Raw genomic sequence first — 24770 nt, 5'->3', positions numbered from 1 at the left:
TGAAATTTCCTTCTATTTTTATTTTTGTAGTTTATTTGATTTCTTCAGTAGCCTTCAGGATAAGTGTAGACCTTTGGATATCTGTCACACTTTGATGTTAAACTGATATGTATCTTATAATGGAGATCTTCCTTCTTCTGATATATCTCCAGGACCAAAGTCTGAAGTGAAGTGAGGTATGTTTGCATATCCCTTTCAGACCTGAAAGAAAACTGGCGGTGTGAATTTTTGTTCGAACGTCAAAAACTGACTAAAATGGTCCTAAATACTTATATTTTTAGTTTATTCTACAAAATAAAAATTAACATCAGAGAAAAGCACCCGCACAATTGTGCGTGTCAGGACTTACTTCACTACTTACAAAAAAGAAAAATTACCTCAATGTATGTGAATATACATATGTACATGATCAAATGTTCTATTTTACAGTGGGGAATAATTTAAAACAATTAAATCTTCGTTCAAACACAAGTAAACGTTACATTTTACAAACTGAGGAGGAGTTTTGTTATTACTGCCCTTTTGGCAGCAGCAGCTTGTCGTCAGACCTGAAGGAAATCTGGAGGTGTCTAAACGACAAAAACTTACTAAAATGCTCTTAAATACATGTTTTCACAGTTTATTTTACAAAATAAGAACTATCGGCTGAAAAACAGAACCCTCACAATTGTACGTGTCAGGACTTCATTCACTACTTGCAAAAAATAAAAAAATAAAAAATTCAACTCAGTACATGTGAATATGCACATGTACATGATCAAATGTTCTATTTTACAATGTGGAACGATTTTAAACAATTAAAATCTTATACATTACATTTCTCATGTAGAGTACGAGTTTTTCTTTCAGTCATTTTTGTGACAGCACCCAGCACTCCTGCATGCATTGGCTGTAAGGAAACCTAGCCCGCACATATGTGCGTATCAACATTCAAAACCTCATGGTATTACGTACGATGTTGAAAGTACACAATTTACATTTGCTACACAGTCTACATATTCTGATATTCAGTAAAGCTTCTAGATTAATATGAATGCAATAAAAAAATACTTACTTTAGGCATTACTGCTTCCCGCCATATTGCTAATGAACTGTATTTTTAAACTCTTCTTCCTGCCCCCTGGTGGTCAAGTACTAAATAAAAACAGCTGAAGTACATGCTACATGTCCCGCACAAGCACTGCAGTCCGGTCTAGCGCCAAGAAAACGTCAAATAAGCTCAGACATAAATGAAATATGAACCCGCACAATTGTGCGCACACGGTCTGAAAGGGCTATGGTATGTTATTAAAATATCATTGTAATAAACATTTTCTGTCATTTTATTTAAGGTTCTCTTTCATCCTAGTATGTGGATCTAACATTTCTCTTTTCTGTTGTAAATTCTATACTCTGGGTCACCTTTTGAACAGACTAAAGCAGAAGTAATGTCATTGCCTCGTCACAATCGCCTTGGTTGCCAAATGAACCAGCGCTCAATTGAAAGTTGTACTCCAACACTATAACACAGTACAGCTCACTGGTTGTAACTTGAGCACATTTGAAAGAATTAATGCATTAACCTATTAGTGGAGTTCTATACCGCCACTCCTGTTTGAAACGGACTATGATAGTAACTGCACCCACGTGGTCAAGATATCTAGTGAATAAGTATGGCAACTCCGCTTGGTTACGTCATTGCCATAGCTCATGATATACCAGATGAGATCTTAATGGAAGAAAGAATTGATGTGCAGTGGTTGATGGTGGGAAAATTAAGAAGTGGTGATGGGAGCCCAAAATATGATAGATTACTTCGTGTTATTCTTGGTATTTTAACAATTCCTCACAGTAACGCTGAATGTGAGAGGATATTTAGTCAGGTGACTAAAACACGAACACAGTTCAGGTCATCTATTGGTGATGAAAACTTGGAGAGGTTGTTGACAGTAAAATCAAGGCTGCAGGGCAACTGCTTTCAACAAATCTTTGACAGTGGATTTCTCAGACAGGCAAAATCTGCCACTGCTTCTTCCTTTAATCAACAGCAATTTTCTACTGATGGAGAAGCTTCTGTAAATCAATAAGATGGAAGGAAGGTAGGCATACCATATATGTTCATACATTTTCCAGTGTTGTGTATTTATACCATATATTCTTATAAATTTTCCGGTGTTGTGTATTTTAAGTATCACTGAATACGAATACATATGTGAGAGTAAGATATTTGTGGATTTAGATTCCATTCAGTTTTGCTGGAAATATGTGTTAATTTAAATGTGGACATGATGCATGGAGCTTGCTACGATAATGTATGTATTGTGGAAGACATGTAGAATACGCAGTTTTGACCAATTTTATCTCCTGATTTTTCCTGATTTTCATATCAAAATCTCCTGATTTTTGGTTTTGTAAAGTTGGCAGGTATGTAGATTCATTGTGTGAAAAAGACATATTATCTTACAAGTATGTCTATAAAATTTGAATATATAAAAAGAGATAAATATCTATTCTATTTCTGAAAGGACTTCAGAACTCAACCTGATTAAATGTGATTTTTTTCGATCTTAAAATTTTAGAAAAATGCCATTACATATATTTAGCGTGGACAACTGGATCAACGATATTACTAGGATGTTCTTTCAGTATATCAATGCTTAAAATTCACTGAAACCTTAAGTCGGGGCGAGGACAAAAGTAAAATATTGCGTTAACGTAACGTTGGGCCTTAATGGGTTAAGTAATCAGACTAGGTTTTGAGAACAACTGTCTATGTTCAGTTTTTATACAGCACTGCCCGTCAAAGAGCATTGCTTTTGCAGATACCTTACTCATACATTCTCTGCACAGTATCTTGCCTCGCAAAGGTCTCTCTCTTTATTTCCGGCATGTTATTACAGTCAATTTTAATCTTGTCTCTGAGAAATATTGCATGGAAATAATGGCACAGTATAAATAGTTACTGTTAGCAGCTAGAGTTCAGGAGTTCTACATAGTTCAAGTTTATGAATAGTTACTTTTTAATGATTAGTAATTAGTTATTTATCAGTCTAATTCTGTTACTGGTTAAGTGTAAGACAGAGACAGCTGTCTTTAACTTTGGAAGGATAAATAAATCATCTATCACCGAACAACTTGGCCGTGCGTTTAGGGTGCTGTGCAGCTATGAGTTTACATTCGGGAGATAGTGGGTTCAAATCCTACTGTTGGCACCTCTGAAGATGGCTTTCCATGGTTTCCCATTTTCACACCTGGTAACTACAGGGGCTGTACCTTTAAGGTCGCGGCTGCTTCCTTCCTACTCCTTTCCCTTTCCTATCCCATCGTTGCTGTAAGACTTATCTCTGTCAGTGCATCGTAAAGCAAATTGTATCTATCTAATTTTTTCTTCTTTTTTTTTTCCAGACGTCTCTTCTCAGAGTCTGATTTAGAGGAAGATAATGGTTCAGTGTGCAGAGAGAGCTTTGAGAAATCTCTTCATAGTTCCAGTCATGATGAAAGGTTGGTAATTCATTGTCTGTATCGTGTACGTTTAAGGTCGGGACTGCTTCCTTCCCAGCATTTGCAACATCTGTGCAACGTAAAGCAAATTGTATCTATCTAAACTGTAATTATTGTCTTCCTTTTTTCCTGTTTCAGACGTCTCTTCTCAGAGTCTGATTTCGAGGAGGATAATGGTTCGTTGTACAGAGAGAGCTTTGAGAAATCTCTTGATAGTTCCAGTCATGTTGAAAGGTTGGTAATGTATCTGTATCATGCATTTTGATTTATTTTCTCAATCTCTGGTCTAAACCTACCCATAACTCTGCATCAAAGCCTGCTAATCAAAGCCTGCTAATTAAAATCTTGTATCCCTCCTCAATTTGATAACCCTTCATTAATCTAAACTTTATCTTTCTCATGGCTTCCTATCTCAAATCCTGGCCATTGCACATGGGATTTTTAAAATGAGATGTCACGTCCCTGTGATGCGGATTCCACGTAAAACTGGAGGTCCCACGGCCATGATCGCAGCATCACCAGTTATGTAAAACTATAAGTTTGCTTGCTTGCTATCACTAGTTGACTTTTCCTTTATTTTTATATCTTGAATACTCTTGTATAGTTATTTACACATATTATTTCCATAAATAATCCAATTTTCAAATCTACAAGTGTTAGGTTGTAAATCAGGTTTCTAACAGTATACTTTGCTTTTCTGCTACAGAGATGGTTGGAATCTTGAAGAGTTAAATTCTGATGATTTAATCTGGAAAACTACTTCATATTTTTGTTTTCAAGTAAACAATACAATCAGAATGAGCCAGAAAATTTTAGTTTCTACTCGTACAGTGTTTACTTTGGCATTGATAATGCCCTCCATATAAGAGGACAAAATGCACGATATCACATATATCAGTACACAGTTTAATAGGTGCTGACAATCCTGTTGTTTTGGCCTGTGAAAAAAAAATACCACCATGACTTTATATCATCATCATCCAGTCGCCCGGGTGTGGTTTCATGACTTTATAATAACACTTTAAACGTGAAGTGACGTGATCTGTCCTGACACGGTACCGTATTGCCAGAGATTTAACAATGGCAGGAAGGTTGATATGCAGTAAAAATGAAGCGTGCAGCTCCCATCCATTGAGAGCCTGCCTAAGAAAAGCAAGTATAATGAATTATTTAAAATTGCTGTTGAATTTATTAACAAAATAAATGTTAGATTTCATATCACCTGTGTACAGAAGATTTTGAGAATGCCCACTTCTTGGTCTGGGCTGGTAATATCCACTACGGTCCTGTTACTATATTCGTTCACCCTGTATCGTCTTCTGATGGAGGTCTAGACGGTCTGGGAGGTCTGGAAGTTCTCGAAATTCTAGACGTTCTCACTTAGTTTACAAAAGGATTACATCTTTTACCCCACCTATTGAATACAATTAATACCACATTATGTGGTTAAATAAACATAGAAATTCTAAATTTTAAGGGGACATGTTTCACCCTTCTTTTATTGGCCATCATCAGCCTTGTTTAGTCTTAAAACAAACATTATTTAGAGGAAATTTACATTTATAATTTATAAAAGTTGAACTGTGATTTCTTAAGGTTATAAACACTAAGGAGATGAACTTCAGTGCCAGACAAGAGTTGTTTCTAGAATTTTATATGACCTAAATTTTCTTTTGGACAAAGATTTTAAAATTGTTTACAGTGATTTTAACATGTGTTGTATGTGTCATGTCTCAACATCATATTTTATAACTACTATTCCTTAGTGTTTATAACCTTAAGAAATCACAGTTCTATTTTCATAAATTATAAATGTCAAGTTCCTCTAAATAATGTTTGTTTTAAGATTAAACAAGGCCGATGATGCCCAATAAAAGAAGGGCAAAACATGTCCCCTTAAATTTAGAATTTCTATGTTTATTTAACCACATAACGTGGTATTAATTGTATTGAATAGGTGGGGTAAAAGATATACTCCTTTTGTAAACTAAGTGAGGTCGCTGTTTTCAATACGGAACAAAAATGAGAGTGATGGTTTGTAATTCTAGACGTTCTCGAAATTCTAGGCGGTCTAGATGTTCTTGTAGACGTTGAGGTAGAACACGGCAATGTACTTGTGTCCGAGATGTATTTGGCTAGGCAAATAGCTTCTGCATAGACAAAATCATTAATAGCAACGGCTTCAAAATTAATCACTACATTGGTAGATTACACACTCAAATAATTACTTAATGAATTCCACACGACAGAATGTCAATGAAATCTGATCACGTTTGCAAGTCAATCACTTGAGAGAAATTAAATAAGGTTGAATGTTAATAGAGTTGAACACGCAGCTGAGTTATACAGTTGAAAATGTTATTAGACCGAGTTGGGTGTAAAATGGAACTGAACTCAAAATGCAAAACAGCCACTTAGGAAATTACAAAATTATATCACCACTGTCGAATGTTAATAAAATCGACCTAAGAATAACGTGATACTTGGGAAAAAAAGTAAAGTACTTCACTCGGTGATTATTTATAAGTTCACACAGTTTTCAACTAACGTGAAATTAATCACTTCAATAAATTATCAATGAAGATTTCTATCTCGTGAATTTAGTTCCGTTTACTTCACTTAACTACAGGCAATAACGTCGTATCACAAATATAATCTGTTCGAAGACAGTCCTTGGTTCGACTTATAGGAAATGTAACTATTATTTACAGACACAAGTTCTATCAAGAATCTTAAGAATGTTTATGAAATATGCGAGAAATGTCCCCCACTCGCAGAACACAAGTTTAATGAAGTAATCACTAAGTCGTGACAATTCATAAAGTACTACTTGGAATGTTATTCACTCGAAAAATCCTAAGTTCAGTTGTAATGTTATACTTCGTCAAATATTTTAATCACTTGATGAAACTAAATGCACAGATCAAAGTTTATTATCGGAAAAATATTCCTATCACCTTAGAATGTGAATACTGAGTTATTCAAAATATTTCAATCACTTGAAGAAATGTTGCACTCGTGAGAAAATAAGACAAGTTCTAATAACACTTGAGTTGGTCTCAGAAATAGTTAGTCACTTGAAATACGAGTTAAATTGAACTGTTTATATTCGCGTTGGAAATTTTTCTCTGTCGCGAGTGGTGTTGAGAATTTCTAAGCCCAACACAGATTACTCAAAAACACATTAACACTCAAAGAACATGGATAGCATTACCAGATACCCCGCTAAATGACTGTAGTTTATGAAAGAAAACACCCTGTCTTAATTAAATTTAAATTTTAATTCAACAAGAAAAAGATAAAATGAGAAAATATAAGGTGACATCGTTCTTTAAATAACAGTAAATGAACAAATTAGAATAGTCATTGTCCAATTAAAGCTAAAGTTTACAACCTTGAAATTAAACATTAACCAGGAGAAACTTCTCTGAGTAGGTTTTCGCATTAGCATGAAAATCTAGTCCAACCCAACTTAATTAAAGGAACACAAATGTTTCCACAAAACGAGAAACATCAAACCAAACAGAAAATACATTCACTGAAAGATAGTAAACAATAGGAAACTTTACATTAGTAAGTTTTGAAACCAGAAATTAATTACCCAACCAACTACCAAACTAGTAGTGCCACACCCACTTCAGAAAGAATCCATCATAATCATTGCTATGGTAACCGACAACATAGGTAAACAAAGTAAACGGCCTATTGCGGTGTAAGACTGCAACAAAGGGGCAAGCACCAAAACAAAAGAAAAACCAACCCACGGAAAGAAAGATTACCAGGAAAATTAAATTAATGAAAAAGTATAAAGCTCAAATAAGCTAAAAGAAACTAGAATTGCATGGCCATGCGAAGTCGCACATACTTAAGGCCACATGTATGTATGTTGGGTATTCAAGCCCGAGGCTGGTTTGATCCTCTGCAACTCTGCCAGCAGCTGTCATAAATAACCTAGGCGTCACTGAAGAGGCGTACTTGGGAAATGAGGTAGTTTCCCGTTGCTTTCCTCACAGAGGCAGCCATTGCTATGGCATATTAGTCTGCCAAGCCCACTGAAATGCATGCAGCAACCGATCCTATGAGCGATATTTTCACACCATTCATAACAGGGACTGGCTGCATAAGGAATGGTATTACTAGCTTCACTCATACCTCAGTCACTTTCATATTGTCAAAGCCAAGGATGAGACTGAGACAGGTCAATGAAAGTAACAAATTTGATATAGCACATACCAGAAGACATAGTGCACTGTAAACACTACATCTTGCCAGCAAAGACATATACGAGATTGATGGTAATTTCATACTTCAGGCATAGCCTATCTATAGGTGGGCAAATGATACATTGAAGTTAACAATCCTTTTTCTTTAAAAAAGAACACTCTCAAAGTTTATCTTTTCGCTAATTTCGCTGGCAGATTTTAATTTCATATCATTATTTCTTTCCTATTTATTAAACATCCGATAGCCGCATGAAGACATTAGGTTCCACAATACAGAAGGCACAATTTACGTGAAGAACATTTTGACGGAGATTTGTTCAATCATCACAGAAGTTTAATTTAATGTTGTTTACAGTACTTACTTGTGGATCTCCAGTATCGAGCGAGTATGCTCGAAGTTATAGTATACTCACAGCACACACATCTCTCTGGTTACATTAAATAAATTCAATGTTGAAGAGATAACAGAACAATGCCAATATACATAAATGGTTGAGGGTTATAAAATCCACATCGTGAGGTTATTATCCTGGGTCAATCCACCACCCAGACGCCAACATTTTCGGAGACAAGCCAACACGTCTACCCCCCATTACTTCCTTAAATGAACTGGTTTGCATCGTAACTTCTTTTTGTTGTAGCTACCCATCCGTACACTGATTGGACAAGAAACAGTAGGAGGGGCGTTCTGCTTAGCTCGCTACCACGAGAGCACAGCACACATCAGGGACCGTAAAAATGTATTCATGTTAATTAACAAATATGTGTACGGAGTTTTGAAATGTTTCATTTCAGTCCACAGGCAGAAATATAATCCATGAGATACAAGTAAGTCCACAAATCACTAGGGGTCCGGGAGAAATCACACCTGTTAACAAATTAATTGAAAATGATTTACACAGCAAAGAGCCAGTTCCGAAACCGTTTCTGGAGAAGAGTGTTTTAAATACATAATGCTGTAACACTGTGGCTGACCTCCATAAATCTGTTGCGCAGCTGCACCTGGCTTTCCATGCATTGCAGTTTGATGCTATTGGTGATACCAAACTGCCGAACCTCACTTGCCACACACTGCCCTACCTCAAGCTTCTGAATCTACTTCAAGTAAAGTCATCCAGATATTCTCTGTGTCCCATTTACTACTTTTTAACTCACAATGATTCAAGTGAAACTCTCTTAACTTTCCCTCCCAGGACTCCTATTCAAGTGGTGTGATTGCACCGTATTCAAACCTAGAGCTCTTACGAGCTCTGAGGCCACCAGTATCACAAGTTCAAGTTCATGTGCTGATAGTCCTTCCTTTTGGTTGTAACAGTTATCAACGATGTTATGTGTTGTTTTACACTTGGTCCTTAAGTTTTGCTGTTCACCCGTGTAGATTTCGGAGTCCGTAGGTAAATAACAATACTTATTAGTATTTCATAAATTCATGGCTAGGAAAGTGCAAGGAATTCAATTACGTGTATGATAGAATCTGTTGAGCTTTTCCTTTTTTATTAAAATTTAATTTGATTCAAAGTACATTCTTAGCAATTATATAGAACCTGAATCACTGTCTAAATAGTTTTTGCAACTGCAATCCTGGTTGTCTCGGGAATTAAAGGCAAACAAATAAAGTTGCCCTTTAGTCTGCTTGTTAAAATTGAGTTTGAAACAACCAAGAGCCATTATATATCACTCCACAATACTCTTTAATATGCTTGCTGGCTAGCCAGAGATGAAGTACCTATGTATTCAGTGATACCCTGTTTTTATTCATTTTATTGTTTCCTGATGTGAATTATTTCTTGTTTTTCAGCAGGCTGTCGAAGAAATCTTGCGTTGGAGATGACTCTGGAGAAACATCTGGCTATTCCAGTCCAAATGATGATAGGTGTGTACGATTTTTTTGTCCCCCTGAAACAAGATGAACTCCACGATATACTCTATTCCCCATTGAATAACTCATTCAAAATCTATCATTGAATTGGGTGCTTGATTAAGTTACATGGACTAGGAAAACAGATCTTGATGGAAAAACTTTGTGGATCAAAAATAAATGTAGGAAGACGAAGGATAGAGAAAAAAGGAAGGCAAAATAATGTGAAATGTCATATTTACTCACATATCAGCTGCACTTTTTATACCAGTTTTAAGGTCCCAAAATAGGAGGTGCGGTTATCATGCAAAGAATGTTCCGATAAAATTTGTAGAAGACTTGGGGACATACTGTAGCCATTTTAAACTATTATTAGAGAGGTATTTATGTAATAAAGAGATGCTGCACTGTTGCCAGTATAGCTTTTAACTAGTACTACATTATAACAGGGCGGAGACTTGAACATCCATTGTCAAATTGAGCATGGTAAATATTGTGTGAAGACATAGTTAAAATGAATCGTACAACTTCACTGATACCAATATAAATGGTCCGTTATTGGACATTATAAATTTTCCAGCTAACTCATTCCTGGTTGCCAGCGTTTCGCCCCCGTGTGCTAGGTTGGGCTCGTCAGTTGGTACCTAGCACACCCACCAAGACGCATGGCTAGTGCATACCGTGGAGGCCACTGCATATGCTACTTGGAGCCACCAGCAGTGCCAATGCACTATGGGAAACTTCGTCTCATTACCAAAAATTGATGCCTGCTTGGCCATCAGATAATATAGATGTTGATTCCCATAGGGAATCCGTAGAGTTCGTGGTTTAGAACATTAAAAATCAGAGATTTAGCGTTTTGATATTTCAGATTTAGCATTTTGTAGCATCTAAATCTCTCAAATTTAGCGTTTTGTAGCAAATTGGTTAAAAATAGGCATAATTTGCTAATCAAAACCGGCTTTCAACGTATTAGGTCGTGTTACTTACATTTAGTACGTGTTGAAGAGATGTTAAGTACAGAACAAAAATGGTCAACCCTACACCAGTGGAATTCGAGCCAACAACCTTTGAATTCACTATAGAAAATAAGACAAAACATCAACATAAGACTGCAAGAAGTATTAACGCACACACACGAATATGCTTATTTACAAATTTACAAACACAATTTCTAAGTGAAAAATACTATTCTGAACATATTTATTTGTCACAGTACAATACACCTACAAGGAACAGGAATTTCAATGACGATTGAAGTACAACATGCCAGTTGTTTAAACGGTGTCCTCCTTCATTCGAGACTGCCTATCAGTTACAATTATCTTGTACTTTCTAAAAAAAATTCTATATCGACACTGTTCGTGGAGGCCCAAATGCACAGCAGTGCTGCCGAGGCAAAGGAAGGACTGCAAAACATTATTTTTTTCTTCAAGTCTTTGATTGCAAAGTCTGCACATCAATATAGGCCTATCTGTATCACTTACATAAAAATGTCCCGATTTGTGACTCTCGGCATGCTGTTTAATCATCAGTTCGCTTCTATTGCTACCGTACTTTAAAACAGGAATGTCAAGAATAACCAACTGTGATCAAGGGTCAACACAAAGAGAATGAACATGTGCGCTTGAATGTGTATTTGCTGTATGATTGATTGTTCTTTGCAGTGCTCTTAGGCCAGTGAAAGATATTCCACACATTGAATGATTTAACCCTTTGGCCCACCATTACTTGTGAAAGGAAATATTCCCTTGCATACCATTTATTTTATTTATTTTTTCGTCACTTTAACATAAATTTGACTAATCACATACATAAGAATACACAGAGCAAAGTGACCTTTTAGCTCGTCTGTAGTAACAGGAAACTAATGTTTTTGTTCGTAAGTATTAGTTTCAAGGGAAGCACATAAATTAGCAAGAAATATAGAGGCATAGACATTGGTTTCCTTAGTAACATGATCCCAGAGCTGTGGGGTTAGAAATTCATTCTCTACGTCCATTTCTTTCGGATTATTTCCCAACCCCCCCCTCACTATAGAGTGAATTTCAGAAACTAGTTTGCATGTTACAGAAACAGGCTTATTGTCAACATGTCAACAAGATCATAATTCCAAGTATCATTTTACTAGACTTTTCACTCACTCTTGTTGCATTCTGGTTTTGTCACGTAGTTTCAATTGGCACTATCATCTCGGAACTGAAATCAGAATCACTTTCATCACTCTCAGTTGAAGAAGTATTTTCACTCTCCTGAGAATCATTTCTACTTTCAACATAACTATTTTCAAGCCAGTTACGAATAACCTCATCCATGCCGCGCTTAGATGCCGCCATGACTGTTTACGAGCGGCAAACTGAGGTGCTTTTTTTTTTTTTTTTTTTTTTTTTTTTTTTTTTTTTTTTTTTTTTTCAGCTCAGAGTTACTATGTACACAGGGAAAATAGCTTCAGGTATCATCTGACATCAATCGGGTAGGCTGCAAAACAAACAGAATAAATCTCTCTGACCAGCTAACTGCGATAATGAACTTATAAATGTTCCGTGCACCAGGACGGAAGTGCCCGTCAAAGTATATTACCGCCTTACGATCGTAATGGGTGCAGTAACAATTCTTTTTCCTGGAAATAAATAACATATATCTTATTTTTAAGAAAAATGCATCTTTTTTAAAAAAGAAATATGTTTATTTCATATAAAACCGAGAGTTTTGCATAAATTGCATAATTTTTTATTTTGAACCAATTTTGCATTTTATCACTAATTCAGTATCGCTAAAAACCACTCGTACGGGTCATATAATATGAAGGCAGATACGCTGGCAAAGTTTCGACGTATTTCGCATTTATCGCAAATGCTAAAAATCACCAACTCTAGGAATCTGAAATGTTTGTCCCGAATGAGTAAATTTACAATACCAATATAAATGGTCCGTTGTTGGACATTATAAATTTTCCAGCTAACTCATTCCTGGTTGCCAGCGTTTCGCCCCCGTTTGCTAGGTTGGGTTCATCAGTTGATACCTAGCACACCCACCAAGACGCATGGCTACTCATTCAGGACAAATATTTCAGATTCCCTATGGGAATCAACATCTATATCATCTGATGGCCAAGCAGGCATCAATTTTTGGTAATGAGATGAAGTTTCTCATAGTGCATTGGCACTGCCGGTGGCTCCAAGTAGCCTATGCGGTGGCCTCCACGGTATGCACTAGCCATGCGTCTTGGTGGGTGTGCTAGGTACCAACTGGCGAGCCCAACCTAGCACATGGCAGGGGGGAAACGCTAGCAACCAGGAATGAGTTAGCTGGAAAATTTATAATGTCCAATAATGGACCATTTATATTGGTATTATAAATTTACTCATTCGGGACAAATATTTTAGATTCCTTATGGGAATCAACATCTATATCAACTTCACTGAAGCGATTGAATTTAGTACTGTGTCATTACGTGTGATGACATCAGATTGGGATCAGACTGTGATGCTGTTACTTTTTTACATACGTGCTGTGGAAATATTATCTGCAATTTTATAATATCCAGCCCATATGTGTTCCGTCTAGTTACTTAAAACAAGTTTCGATGTACCTTTAACTTTAGAACTGCTGCAGGTTTATCTGTCAAATGCTGCAGTTATTTTCCTCAATATACACAATGAAAATAAAATCATGCCTGTAATCACATATTCATCTTAATAAATCCATATTATACATCGATAGAAAGCTGAAAGACTGATCTGCATAAAGATGGCAGAGATAATAAAAAATATTGTCACAATTTCCAACTACTGTAAAATACAATTATAATTTTTTTTTAACGAAGGGGATTGTTGAAATATTTTGCTCTAAGAAAAGAATTTCTGATTGATAATTTATTCCTAACACATGATATTCTGGAACACACAAGTATGTTTTTACATATTCTCCCACTGAGCTCGATAGCTGCAGCCGCTTAAGTGCGGCCCGTATCCAGTATTTGGGAGATACTAGGTTCGAACCCCACTGTCAGCAGCCCTGAAGATAAGTTTTCCATAGTTTCCCATTTTCACACCAGGCAAATGCTGGGGCTGAACCTTAATTAAGGTCATTAAGATCTGAGGTCATCCAAGCTTTATGGTTGGCATCGTTGGCAGTAGGCAATGATCGCACATTCTTGAAGCAACGAGGCTTTTTAGATTACCCTATCACTAGGGACCTGAAAAATTAGCATCTGTTTGTTTCAAAATTAGCATCTATTTACAAATTTAAAATAACACTAGCCAACATGACTTTGCGGTAAAATAGAAAATATGTAACTCTTATGGAAATCGCTGCCCTGATTCCGAAATTGTTGCTATTTTTTTCCTATCACGTCTAGTTTTGACGCAATTCGGTGTTTTAGTATCTGCATGAATTTGAAAGATGTAATGTTGAGAGATGTTCTCGCGCAACTTTTTTTAGAATACAACTGTGTGATTTGATTTTTTATTGTTTGCATTTTATTATAGGTTTATTGCTGTCTAAATTTTTATTTTGTAGTTGGGGGCTTCCTGGTAAATTCATAACAAACTCCCCCAGATACGCAATAGACCGCGAGGTATGTACGATGATCTGATAAGGGACTTAGAGCTAACCAAAGAAAAATGTGAATTACTTGGTTCAAGATTGCGCGAAAAGAATATGTTGGCACACGGTGTTACATTTTCCTGGTACCGAAATCGTGACAAAGAATTCCAAAAGTATTATACTCAAAAAGATGAACTTGTACTTTGTACGGATGTTCCAAATCATCTACGTCAATTGAGAGTATGATCCTAGTAACTGGCATTTTTTATTGATTCTTCCAAAAGAAGTTTAAAGGCTGTTTTGCTTCATAATACAAATGCTATGGCATCCGTACCACTTGCACACTCCACAAAAATGTCTGAAACATACGAGACCTTAAAGTTGGCGCTTGAAAAAATGAAATATCACGAGAATGGTTGGCAAATTTGCGGTTATTTGAAGATCATTGGATTGTTGCTGGGACAACAAAAAGGCTACACAAAGTTTCCCTGTTTACTATGCGAATGGGATAGCAGGGCACGGGATAAACATTGGAATACAGTGAATTGGCCAGAAAGGAAACAACTACAACCAGGATCCAAAAATGTCTTGAATGTAAGTCTTGTTGACCGTTAAAAAATTCTACTTCCACCCTTGCACATCAAATTAGAATTGATGAAACAGTATGTCAAGGCATTAGATAAAAGTAGCCTATGCTTCCTATGTTTATCCACTTAATTTCCCTCATTATCAGATGCAAAAATCAAAAAAGGCGTATTTGATGGACCACAGATTCGTAAACAGATGAAGGATAAAAATTTCACTGACATGATGACCAAAATTGAGGAGGCGGCATGGAACACATTCAAAGATGTAGTGACTAAATTCCTTGGCAACATTAAGGACCCTCAATACAAAGAAAATGTAAGGAAAATGTTGGTAAAGTTTAAGGAACTCGGTTGTAATATGAGCCTTAAGCTTCATTTCTTAGCTTCGCATGTGGAATATTTCCCTCCAAATTTAGGAGCTGTCAGTGAAGAACAAGGTGAAAGGTTTCACCAGGATCTCAAAGATGCAGAACAACGCTATCAGGGACGCTGGGATGTGAATATGATGGCCGATTACTGTTAGTCGATTGCACGGGACGACCCTTCTAGAGATATTCAAGAACTTCAAAAACATGGAAATTCCTCGGAAAACGGAAAAAGACGGAGGTGTGAATCTAACCTGCACGTAATGTAAGTGTCCGCCTCCGTAGCGTAACGGTTAGTGTTATTAGCTGCCGTCCTCGGGGGCCCGGGTTCGATTCCCGGTACTGCCAGAAATTTAAGAATTGCAGGAGGGCTGGTATGTGGTTCAAATGGTACACGCAGCTCACCTCCAATGGGGGTGTGCCTGAAAAGAGCTGCACCACTTTGGGATTAGGACACGAGTTTACTGTATAATGTAAGTAACAAAACTATGTATGGTTAACCATGTAAATTTTTATTCATGGTACGGTTATATTAATTTGAAAGCAACTGTGCAGCCGAAACTAAATAGGCGCTTTATGCTTCAGTTTCATTAATTTCACTATACATTAAAAATATAATACTAACCATCTACTTGCTTACAAAACAGCATTTATGTGTATTTAATGCATTAAAAATATGATTACGTTTTGCAAGCTTAAATTTACATCAGTACTAAGTATCAACAATTTTACGTAAGAACAAAATAACATTTTGTAAAATTGCCACTAAACCAGACGTGATACACCAAAACTAATTTTTTTCTTGAATTCTGCATTAAGAAATTCATAAAAACCACATATTTTCGTTTTTACCGCACAAAGAATTTTTTTTGCAGCCTAGTGTAATGGCATGGTATCATTAATTTTAATGATTCGAAGTTTATGAAGTGCAATTATTGTCCTTGATTTACACACAATACAAATTCGTTGTTCAAACGAAAGCATTGTCACTACTTCGAAATTGCTTTTTTTCAAATTGAACCGTCTCTCTGTAACCACTGTGTTGTAATGAGGCAACACGTGCTCGCTATCTACATTGTTCGTTGGGGTCCACAACAACTCAAGACAGTACCGGTATTTAGCATATATGCTGAACTCTGTCTGCACTGCAGTTAATGCAAGCATGACATCACATTTTTCACTTTCTTTCATCTGGATTTGAATTGCATGTTTCAGAGAACAGTAACCTGGGCATATATCATTTTGTGAGAGATCTGTTACTCCAAACACCTTCACAAGCTCATCTAATTTATCAGTGTTATTCAGAATTATATTTTTTGGATACAAAGCTTGAGTAATTGACACAAAATGCTTATGGCTGTAGTCTATAGCTTTCAATGTGGCTAGCGTGCACTTTGAAGAATGAGCAGCTTTGACAAATGTGTCTTTACATGCAGCCTGCTGGAGATGAGTGGGCTTAATCAAAGCATCATTAGTTGGCGCAGAAAAATTCCCTTCACAAATTAAGGTAAAACTGGCGTCAAGGTTATGCAGTTTGGGATAAAGGAGATGAGAGATAGGATACAGAGACCTTCAGATTCAGTAAAGAGGTCAAGCAATCCAGCTGCATGATCTGTGACAAAAACCGTGTGGGAGTGAAGCCTATTCACTTCTCGGTCACTCAGATCAGTCAGGTACTTAATACCACAGTTGTTGATGTCTTTTGTGTCAGACATCTTGAAAAATGTAACAACATCAGTAAAGTAAGCACTCAAATAGAAGACAGCCCGAAACCAGCTATGCCATCGGGTTATGACAGGTGCTGGAAAAAGCTTTGCTTTGCTTCCTTTGAAGCACCATACTTCGATGTTAAGAATTGTAAATAATTATGTTTTCGCTTTCTTGAGTTCAAAAATGCAGGCTTTACCATCGCAACCACATGATTTAAAACTGTCATCACTGCGACCCAACTATTGCCAACCAAGCTGATCTTACATGCCAAGCACTGTGGATGCATTAAATGATCCCCTATGACCACAGTTAATGTTTCATAACACCGGGTCATGTACGGGGCACTGTCACTAACAAACACTTTAACTGCATCATATGGTACACTATTACTGAGCAGAGCTTCTAAAACAACACCAAGATGGCACGAGGAGAACTTGCTATATTGTGTGTCTTATATTTCCTCATAATTCTCTAATTAGTCATCAGATAGCAAAACAGATCAACAGCATCAAAGAGAGGAAACCATTGTATGTATCCATATCAACCCAGACTCAAGTCCTGGTTGTACACGTGAACTTACGCATGAAACATTTCCCCGGCCTATGCTCAGGCATGGGATGCGCGAGCTTTCTGTGCAGACCATGTAAGGGTCAGGTGTGGGCCTCAATGTGTTAAATCCACTCAGCTTTGAAACCCAGCGACTTAGAGTTTGAATTTCAATGGGACCAAGGACGTCCCGTCATAACTCCTCAGCCAGTTTTAAACAGAAGCTGGGCACTTGTGTCAACTACAAATAAACATGGAAAATTACATTGAGAAAGAAATCTTGTTGGATGATAGAGATCATTCTTTGTGCCATCTACTAATTCATTTTTATTCTTGTTTTTAGTGCTGCTCCATCCTCAACTTACGATATCATGGCTGCGGACAAACAGACCATTGTTTGTAAAATGAGGTAATGTTTTATACATATTATTCAGTACTAGCTGTTGTACGTATCATTGGCGGGCTAGATGTTTGTATAGTTGGATCATAAATGCTACAGGTATATAGCACAGATGAGTGGCAGCGGAAGAGTGAGAGCACATCTCGGTTAACAATTGTCAGTCAGGGTAATGTTATTGTTGATTAGTTTGAGGGGTTTGGACCATTATACACTTATCACTGGCGTGTAGTTTAGTGTGTCAAGATGTTTTTAATAACCAGTGTTAGTGGTGGCTGTAGTCCTCAGGGCTAAGATTTGGGTAGGTACTATCCCAGCATTTTCCTGTAGAGTGGTGGTGGTGGTGGTGGTGGTGGTGGTGGTGGTGGTGGTGGTGGTTTCCAAGTATCTTCAGATGCTGAAAGCGCTTCATTAAGAAGCAGCCACAATAGCTTAATCACCGTGTAATAAAGTCTTCAAGTTGAGTTTCCATAGGACAGTTTGGACAGTGAAGTAAATGCTCAAGACCTTGAATTGCAGCACAGTTGCAAACGACCATCTGTGTATAACCCCATCTTTTGAGTGTAGCCTTGTTACCAGGCATTCCACTTCTTATCCTGTCGATGGTCTTTCAGACAGGCCAAGATTGTGAAGTATGTGCTGGAGTTCCTTCTGTTACACGATTCTAGACAGATAATGTGGACTGTCAGCATTGATTCCTAAGAACACATGGTATGGCTGAAAGTCCTCCGTGACCCAAGACGCTGTCGTACCATTTAATGATCCTTTTCAGCTGCTACTTGCCATTGGATGAAAGGTGGAGCTAAGCCGCTGGTGTGGCGTTGGTTGTTTTGAGGCAACTGGAAACTGCACGACATGTATCGTTCAAAGCAATATCCACTTTCTTGGAATGGGGGCAGAGTTGATCCACGCTCAACTGTGGAGAAAGAAAATGCCAAGTCTCTGGTTCGTACAGTTGCTGGATGTGCTCCCAGCTTGACCTAGTTATCATGCGTAGTAAACTATTCCTGATTCTGACCTTCATACTGACAGTGACAATGTGCTCTAAAAGTAAGAAACTGATGAAGCTGAACTAGGTATTTGAAAACAGCGATGAACTCAAGTTGCCTTCCTTCCCAACTGGTGATAAGTTTGTAATTTGCAGCATGATTATGTAGATGAAAAAGTGTATTGTGTTTTACTAATATTCGACTTAAGATAGTTGTCCTAGTAATATAGAGTGACCCATAAGTCTGTTGACATTTGACAAGGTAGTACTTCACTGAATATTGAAGACAGAGAAGTAATAATTGACATACATGATTAGCATGACATGGGGTTTTATTGACACCAAAATAAAGTATACAAAATGACCAACAGGTGGCGCTTCATACAATACACAAGCAATAATTAGCATAACAATTGAGGTTTAGCATAGACTATGTTAGCTATAACACATGCTCAACATGTCAGCCATCATTCATCAACAATACCTATAGTGGAGGGACAATTTTGTGAACAGCACTGTGCAGCATATCCATCGGTATGGTGAGAAATTGCCATTGGATGCCAGGGGAAAAAATTGTAAAGAAAAGTTAATAAACATAAAAAACATGCGATCTTGAATGTGAAGTAATCTATAGCATCAATAGCTATATGGATAGCCTGGATAGACTAGTAGCAAGTAGTAGCGACTACAATCGATTGATTGAATTTGTAATGTTTTGATCTGCTTACTATTGAATATTCTGTGTTGTAGGGAATGACGAGCTTGATCAGTTACTTTGCGTTCGCAGTTTTTCTAATCGCTTAAATGCGATACATGGCTTCTACCACAAAATAAGGTCATAGACATAATTCCACAACCCAATGGATGACTGTGTTTGTTCGCTGTGTAATGGCATGTGCGTTACCCCCACCCATAAAATATAAAAAAAAGATGAAAATACACTGACTGAATACAGCAAATTATGAAATTAACTAAAATATAATACTTGAATGCTCATTATTGTTATTAAACTTGCTGACGTGGGCAAGCCTTGTGTAAATGTGTAGTACATCGTGACTCCGTTTGGGCCTCACCCTTTTTAGTTTCTAACCTATCTTTCGTGTGAAGGGTTCAGAAGTTTTGATGCATGACTAGTAGTTTGTAATATCATGCATGCATAATTTTTTGAATACAGAACAAGATTTGAAATAAAGTGATATCACATTGTAAGATGAAAGTTGTTTGTTGGTTTAGAGATTTTGTTTTTGTGAAGTACATTTATGTGTGCTAGGTCTTGATCCAGCCAATCCCAAGCTGCCATTTATATCAGTTGAGCGCGATCTCGAAACCTCTCTACCAACTGTATTGTCTACATCACCGCGTGGTTAAGCTACCTCGCTCTGCATGCATGGCATTCCATACGGTTCACGATCTTTTGCATTTTCTTCGGTTATTATTGTATTCCATATTGTTGCTCCTAGTCTTTATTATCTCTCTGCTTGTCCCCATATCACAAACAGAAGTGAACTCCCTTTGTATATGATCAGCTTCATTACCCTAAATCTATTTATTTTCAACAAAGGCATTTAAAGCTATTCTTAGCCGTTTGCTGCTCAAGGGTAGTGGTTGCTTGGCTACACTTGGATCAAGGCAACAACTTCCTTTAGTCACTTTATATGCTAGAGGTAACCATTCCAATAACTTCTTGCACAAAGCTACCATTCATCTTAGACAATCTGTGCAAAACATATATCTCTGTTATTTAATCCAGGAGTGCCACGAAGTGCTGCTCTAGCTGCATAACCTATGTCAACTTTAGATGCAGGCAGATGATTTTCTTCACTGTTTAGAATGGTTCGAAATCTCCAACAAGTGATAATAAAAATGACAACTTAGCCTTAAGAAGCTTACCTTTAACCCCTTAAGTGGGTATGACATCTTTAGACATTTTCGCACTGGGCTGCTACAGTGGGCATGACGGCATTAGTCGATCGTAAAATTTATCGCGTATTTTTCTTGAGGATGTAGGCATATGGCATTGGCATGGAATCTGTCGCATTAGTTGATGTGTTTTCCATGAGATCACGCTGTGTATTGTTTTTTAGAGCTGTCACAGCTTCGTGAAATGTATTTGTTTTGGCACCTTGCACGAAGTTCCCACGCAGCCATTTATGTTGCGAAGAATGGCTTCCAAACGTATAGGAGATCTGCTTGATTGTGCGGGTATTTCGACAGTTTCATGTTAGTATCTCATTATTGAAGAATAATATTTACTATCGTATTAGATTAAACTAATTGCGTAGACATTTATGAAGGAAATATTTAAATATCACGAAGTGGGGAAAAAGTACTCGGGGCAGGTTACGCATGTGGAGAATTTAGTACCCTGTTAAGGGGTTAAATGTTGATACTGTTTTGAAGCTGTTACATTTGTGGATTTTCTTATCTCTTTTCCTCCTTCCACATATTTGTCTACATTATGTAGGACATTCAATGACTCGAATTTTCAAGCCATCTTATAACACAGAAGTACTCATGCTGGGCATTCCGTCCCGCGGGCACCCAGCAATGTAAGTGGGCGGGCTGGCAGGCGATGAGCGCAGCGTATGCTGTTCAACCACAGTGTCGTGGCTACTTCACAGGCCGTGAAGTTTGGGCAAATTTCTGCCAGTCACTCTCGATCACTGCTGCGATACCCGAGTTTGAAATGGAGGCAGAAAATAATGAAAGAAAGAGGGCAAAAATCCACGTCATTTTCAATTTACATTGTAAGAAATAAGTTGCATACTTACGCTACTTGCAGTTTGTGTATTTTGACCAGATACAATAAAGAGTTACACTTATATCCTCAAATATTTTTATAATGTACGTAATGAAATTCAATTTTCACTATTACATTTTAAGAGGTGGTTTAGAAACAGTTCTCTAATATAACATGGAGTTAAGGTGGATAGTATGTGGCTTGTGGTTGTTTGGTTTTAAGTTATCTGATAAACTCACCAACAATCCAATCATACTTACCGGGAATAAAATCAATAAGGTTATGTATTTGAAGGCATACTTTGGTAGATACATTTATGTTGTTGTTGTTGTTGTTGTTGTTGTTGTTGTTGTTGTTGTTGTTGTTGTTGTTGTTGTTGTTGTTGTTGTTGTTGTTGTTGTTGTTGTTGTGCTTTAATCTAGGATTATCTATGTGCCCACTTGTAACAAAACTCCCTCTCGCCATTTAGAGGCTAGCTATTATCACCGGATGCTTGTTAAATTTTAAATACTATTTTCAGAAATTCAGTGTTTATATTTAACGTGGTATAAATCAAACCTGAAAATCATGAAAAAGTCAGTTTTTTGTTGCGATTATAGAGTTTTATTTAAAGTAATGTATCCCAATCAGCACTTCGCTGAGTAGTGGAGGAGAGCTTCGTAATTACAATTGAACGTCAACGCTTCCTCGCTTTCCTCAAAAGTGTGTTTGCTCTCTCGCTTCACTGTGATGTATGCTTACTATTTAAGTTGCCCACATTTATGTCATGCCAGCCCGGCCACACTGGGCTAGCCTCAACAGGTGCCCACCTGAGCACCTCTGTTATAGCACAATATATCAAAGGAAATGTGTTTGAACATGAGTAACGTGTATAATCAGCATGTCTCGCAGAAACGTGGCAAAACAAGAAGTGAAGAGCATGAAGAAACTCGGCAATATTCCACTGGGTTTCTTTTACTGCCACATTATATGAATTGTGCACAGTATGCAAGCCACAAGATCCAATATTCACCAAAATAGGAGCATCTGGATTGTAATTTAATAAATAGAGTATGCTTCCAGTGTATGGGACCTTCACCAGAATTACTTGATTCAAGAAATGGAAAAAAATCTAAAGAAAAGCAGCTCGATTTGTTCTGGGTGATTTCCAACAAAAGAGTAGCGTTACAAAAATGTTGCAAAGTTTGGGCTGGGAAGACTTGGGAGAAAGGAAACGAGCTGCTCGATTAATTGGAATGACATCAGTAGACGAATGGGTTTGCGTGGTGTCGTTAAAAATAGGAAAGATCACAACGTGAAGATAAAGTTGGAATTCAAGAGGACAAATTTGGGCAAATATTCATTTGTAGGAATGGAAGTTAGGGATTAGAATAACTTACTAAGGGAGATGTTCAATTAATTTCCAATTTCTTTGCAATCATTTAAGAAAAGGCTAGGAAAACAACAGATAGGGAATCTGCCACCTGGTTGACTGCCCTAAATGCAGATCAGTAATGATTGAATAAATTATTCATGTCCTGAAGGAAATTTTTATACACACATTTGGACCATCCATTGAAAAAAAAAGTTGGGTCATTGACCTTCGATGTTAGGCCCCTTAAAACAACAAGCATCATCATCATCACCATTGAAAATTGTAAGAGTTTGTATGCAGATTGAAACAACGAATTACAAGATCCGTTTGGCCTATCTGAGAAATTATATTCAGTGACTCGTCAAAACCAACTGTGAAATGTATGCACTTACTACATGTCTCAAGAACTTGTTTATGAAAATAGGGAAACCATGAGTATATGCAACTTTTGTTCTATGCATTTGAACTTTTGAAGCTATTCCAGAGTCTGGGAACAAACATACACTAGCTTCACTGGCAGGTAAAGAATGAGGTTGCAAGACAGTATGCATGCACCATATAACCTCAGCTTTGGTTACTTGCTCTCTTGAAAGATAATTCTGCAGACATTAGTCACTGGTGCTTTATAGGGTGGTGAACCTTCTTTAATGGAAGAAGCAGCAGCAGTGGAGTAATACGTGACAGTGTTTGTTTTGGTAGCTGTGGCTGGGATATTACCTACAGAATTCAAATTCTTTTTTTTTTTTTTTTTTTAAACAACTTGAAAGGGATGGCAAGAACTGGCTGAACTTGACGTTAGGTTATAAAAGTAAAAGTACTTCTGTGGGTGGGATGGTGGGTTCCTAGACATCACAATGAACACATCTCTCCTCTGACACTCATTCCAAGTAAGATTTCCTTAATGAGGGCTGGATTTTTCCCAAGAAAAGGAGGGTGATGGCAGAAACCCTGCAGTCTTTGGTGGCTATAGATGAAGAAATTTCCTCACTGAAGCCGTGATGGTAATCATTTTTTAAAACTTAAAGTGAATTTAGACTAAATTCAACTTCAAGTTTTGAAATTTCATATGCGCTTTAATTGTGCATTTATTTTTTGGATGTTAAGTTTTCAGAATGTATTTCAAATATTACTGTCATAGCTGGAAACTTCATTTCTAAATTTATTTTTAGTGTGTGTCAGGGGAAAAGAAGATTTTTGTGTCTGGTAAACAGGGAAAATGTCAGGGAATCTTAAAATTGGTGGCCATCCTGATTGTGTATAGCCACGTCAAGAGACTGTTTTTACAGTTTTCAATGAAGTTTTACACAGCTTTATCAGTGATGGTTCATCATACAAGAACAATTAATTGAACACAGAAAGTTCAAAATATTATTTCCTATCTAGCCCGCCTGATATTGTTAGAAGGTAAATTGTTTATGGTCAGACAATGTGGTTTGCTGTTTTGAGTTCCATTGGTGGAAAAATATTTCAGCTCAAAATGTCGGCCAGCAGAGGTCATGGTATACAATTCCTAATCACTAGATTGTGTGCTAGAAGCCTGGTTTCAGTTCCAAATCTTTTCCACAGTGCTCATACGGAGTGAGGGAATATGACACCGTTTATGGTGATTGATCCATTGTATGGGGACGTTAAAGCCTTTAGCAGACCCTTTGGAATTATTCAGCTAAAGTAGGCTGAGTGCTGAAAGCGGGCTTCACCCTGTCTCTGCCTCATTATTATTATCATCATCATCATCGTTATTATTATTATTATTATCATGTATTACATAACACATAACATGCAATCATCACACTGAAATACATTTGCTTGTGTGCACCCCTGAGGCAAAGAATAACTTGAACCCATCATCATGGCCAATGGACTTTTATCCATGTACCTGGGAATTAGAACGCAAACACAAAGACACACACATGCATTCTTTCCTGTACACTTTTTGTCAACCATTATAGAAATATGGTAAAAGAAACAACTTAC

General features: G+C 37.2%; 1 protein-coding gene across 1 annotated transcript in view; it reads left to right on the top strand.

Annotated features, from left to right (window-relative positions):
* LOC136863639 (membrane-associated tyrosine- and threonine-specific cdc2-inhibitory kinase) overlaps positions 1-24770 on the top strand; it is a 197811-nt gene that overhangs the window by 159845 nt on the left and 13196 nt on the right. The window contains exons 11-14 of the mRNA XM_067140004.2: positions 3385-3480; positions 3619-3714; positions 9502-9576; positions 17661-17726. Coding sequence (XP_066996105.2) covers positions 3385-3480; positions 3619-3714; positions 9502-9576; positions 17661-17726 — 333 coding nt within the window. The remainder of the gene's footprint in view (positions 1-3384; positions 3481-3618; positions 3715-9501; positions 9577-17660; positions 17727-24770) is intronic.

The sequence above is a fragment of the Anabrus simplex genome, chromosome 2 (genome assembly GCF_040414725.1).
Source record: "Anabrus simplex isolate iqAnaSimp1 chromosome 2, ASM4041472v1, whole genome shotgun sequence".
Lineage (NCBI taxonomy): Eukaryota > Metazoa > Arthropoda > Insecta > Orthoptera > Tettigoniidae > Anabrus > Anabrus simplex.
The sequence above is the reverse complement of the archived record's forward strand: the minus strand, read 5'-3'. Positions and strand labels throughout refer to the sequence as shown.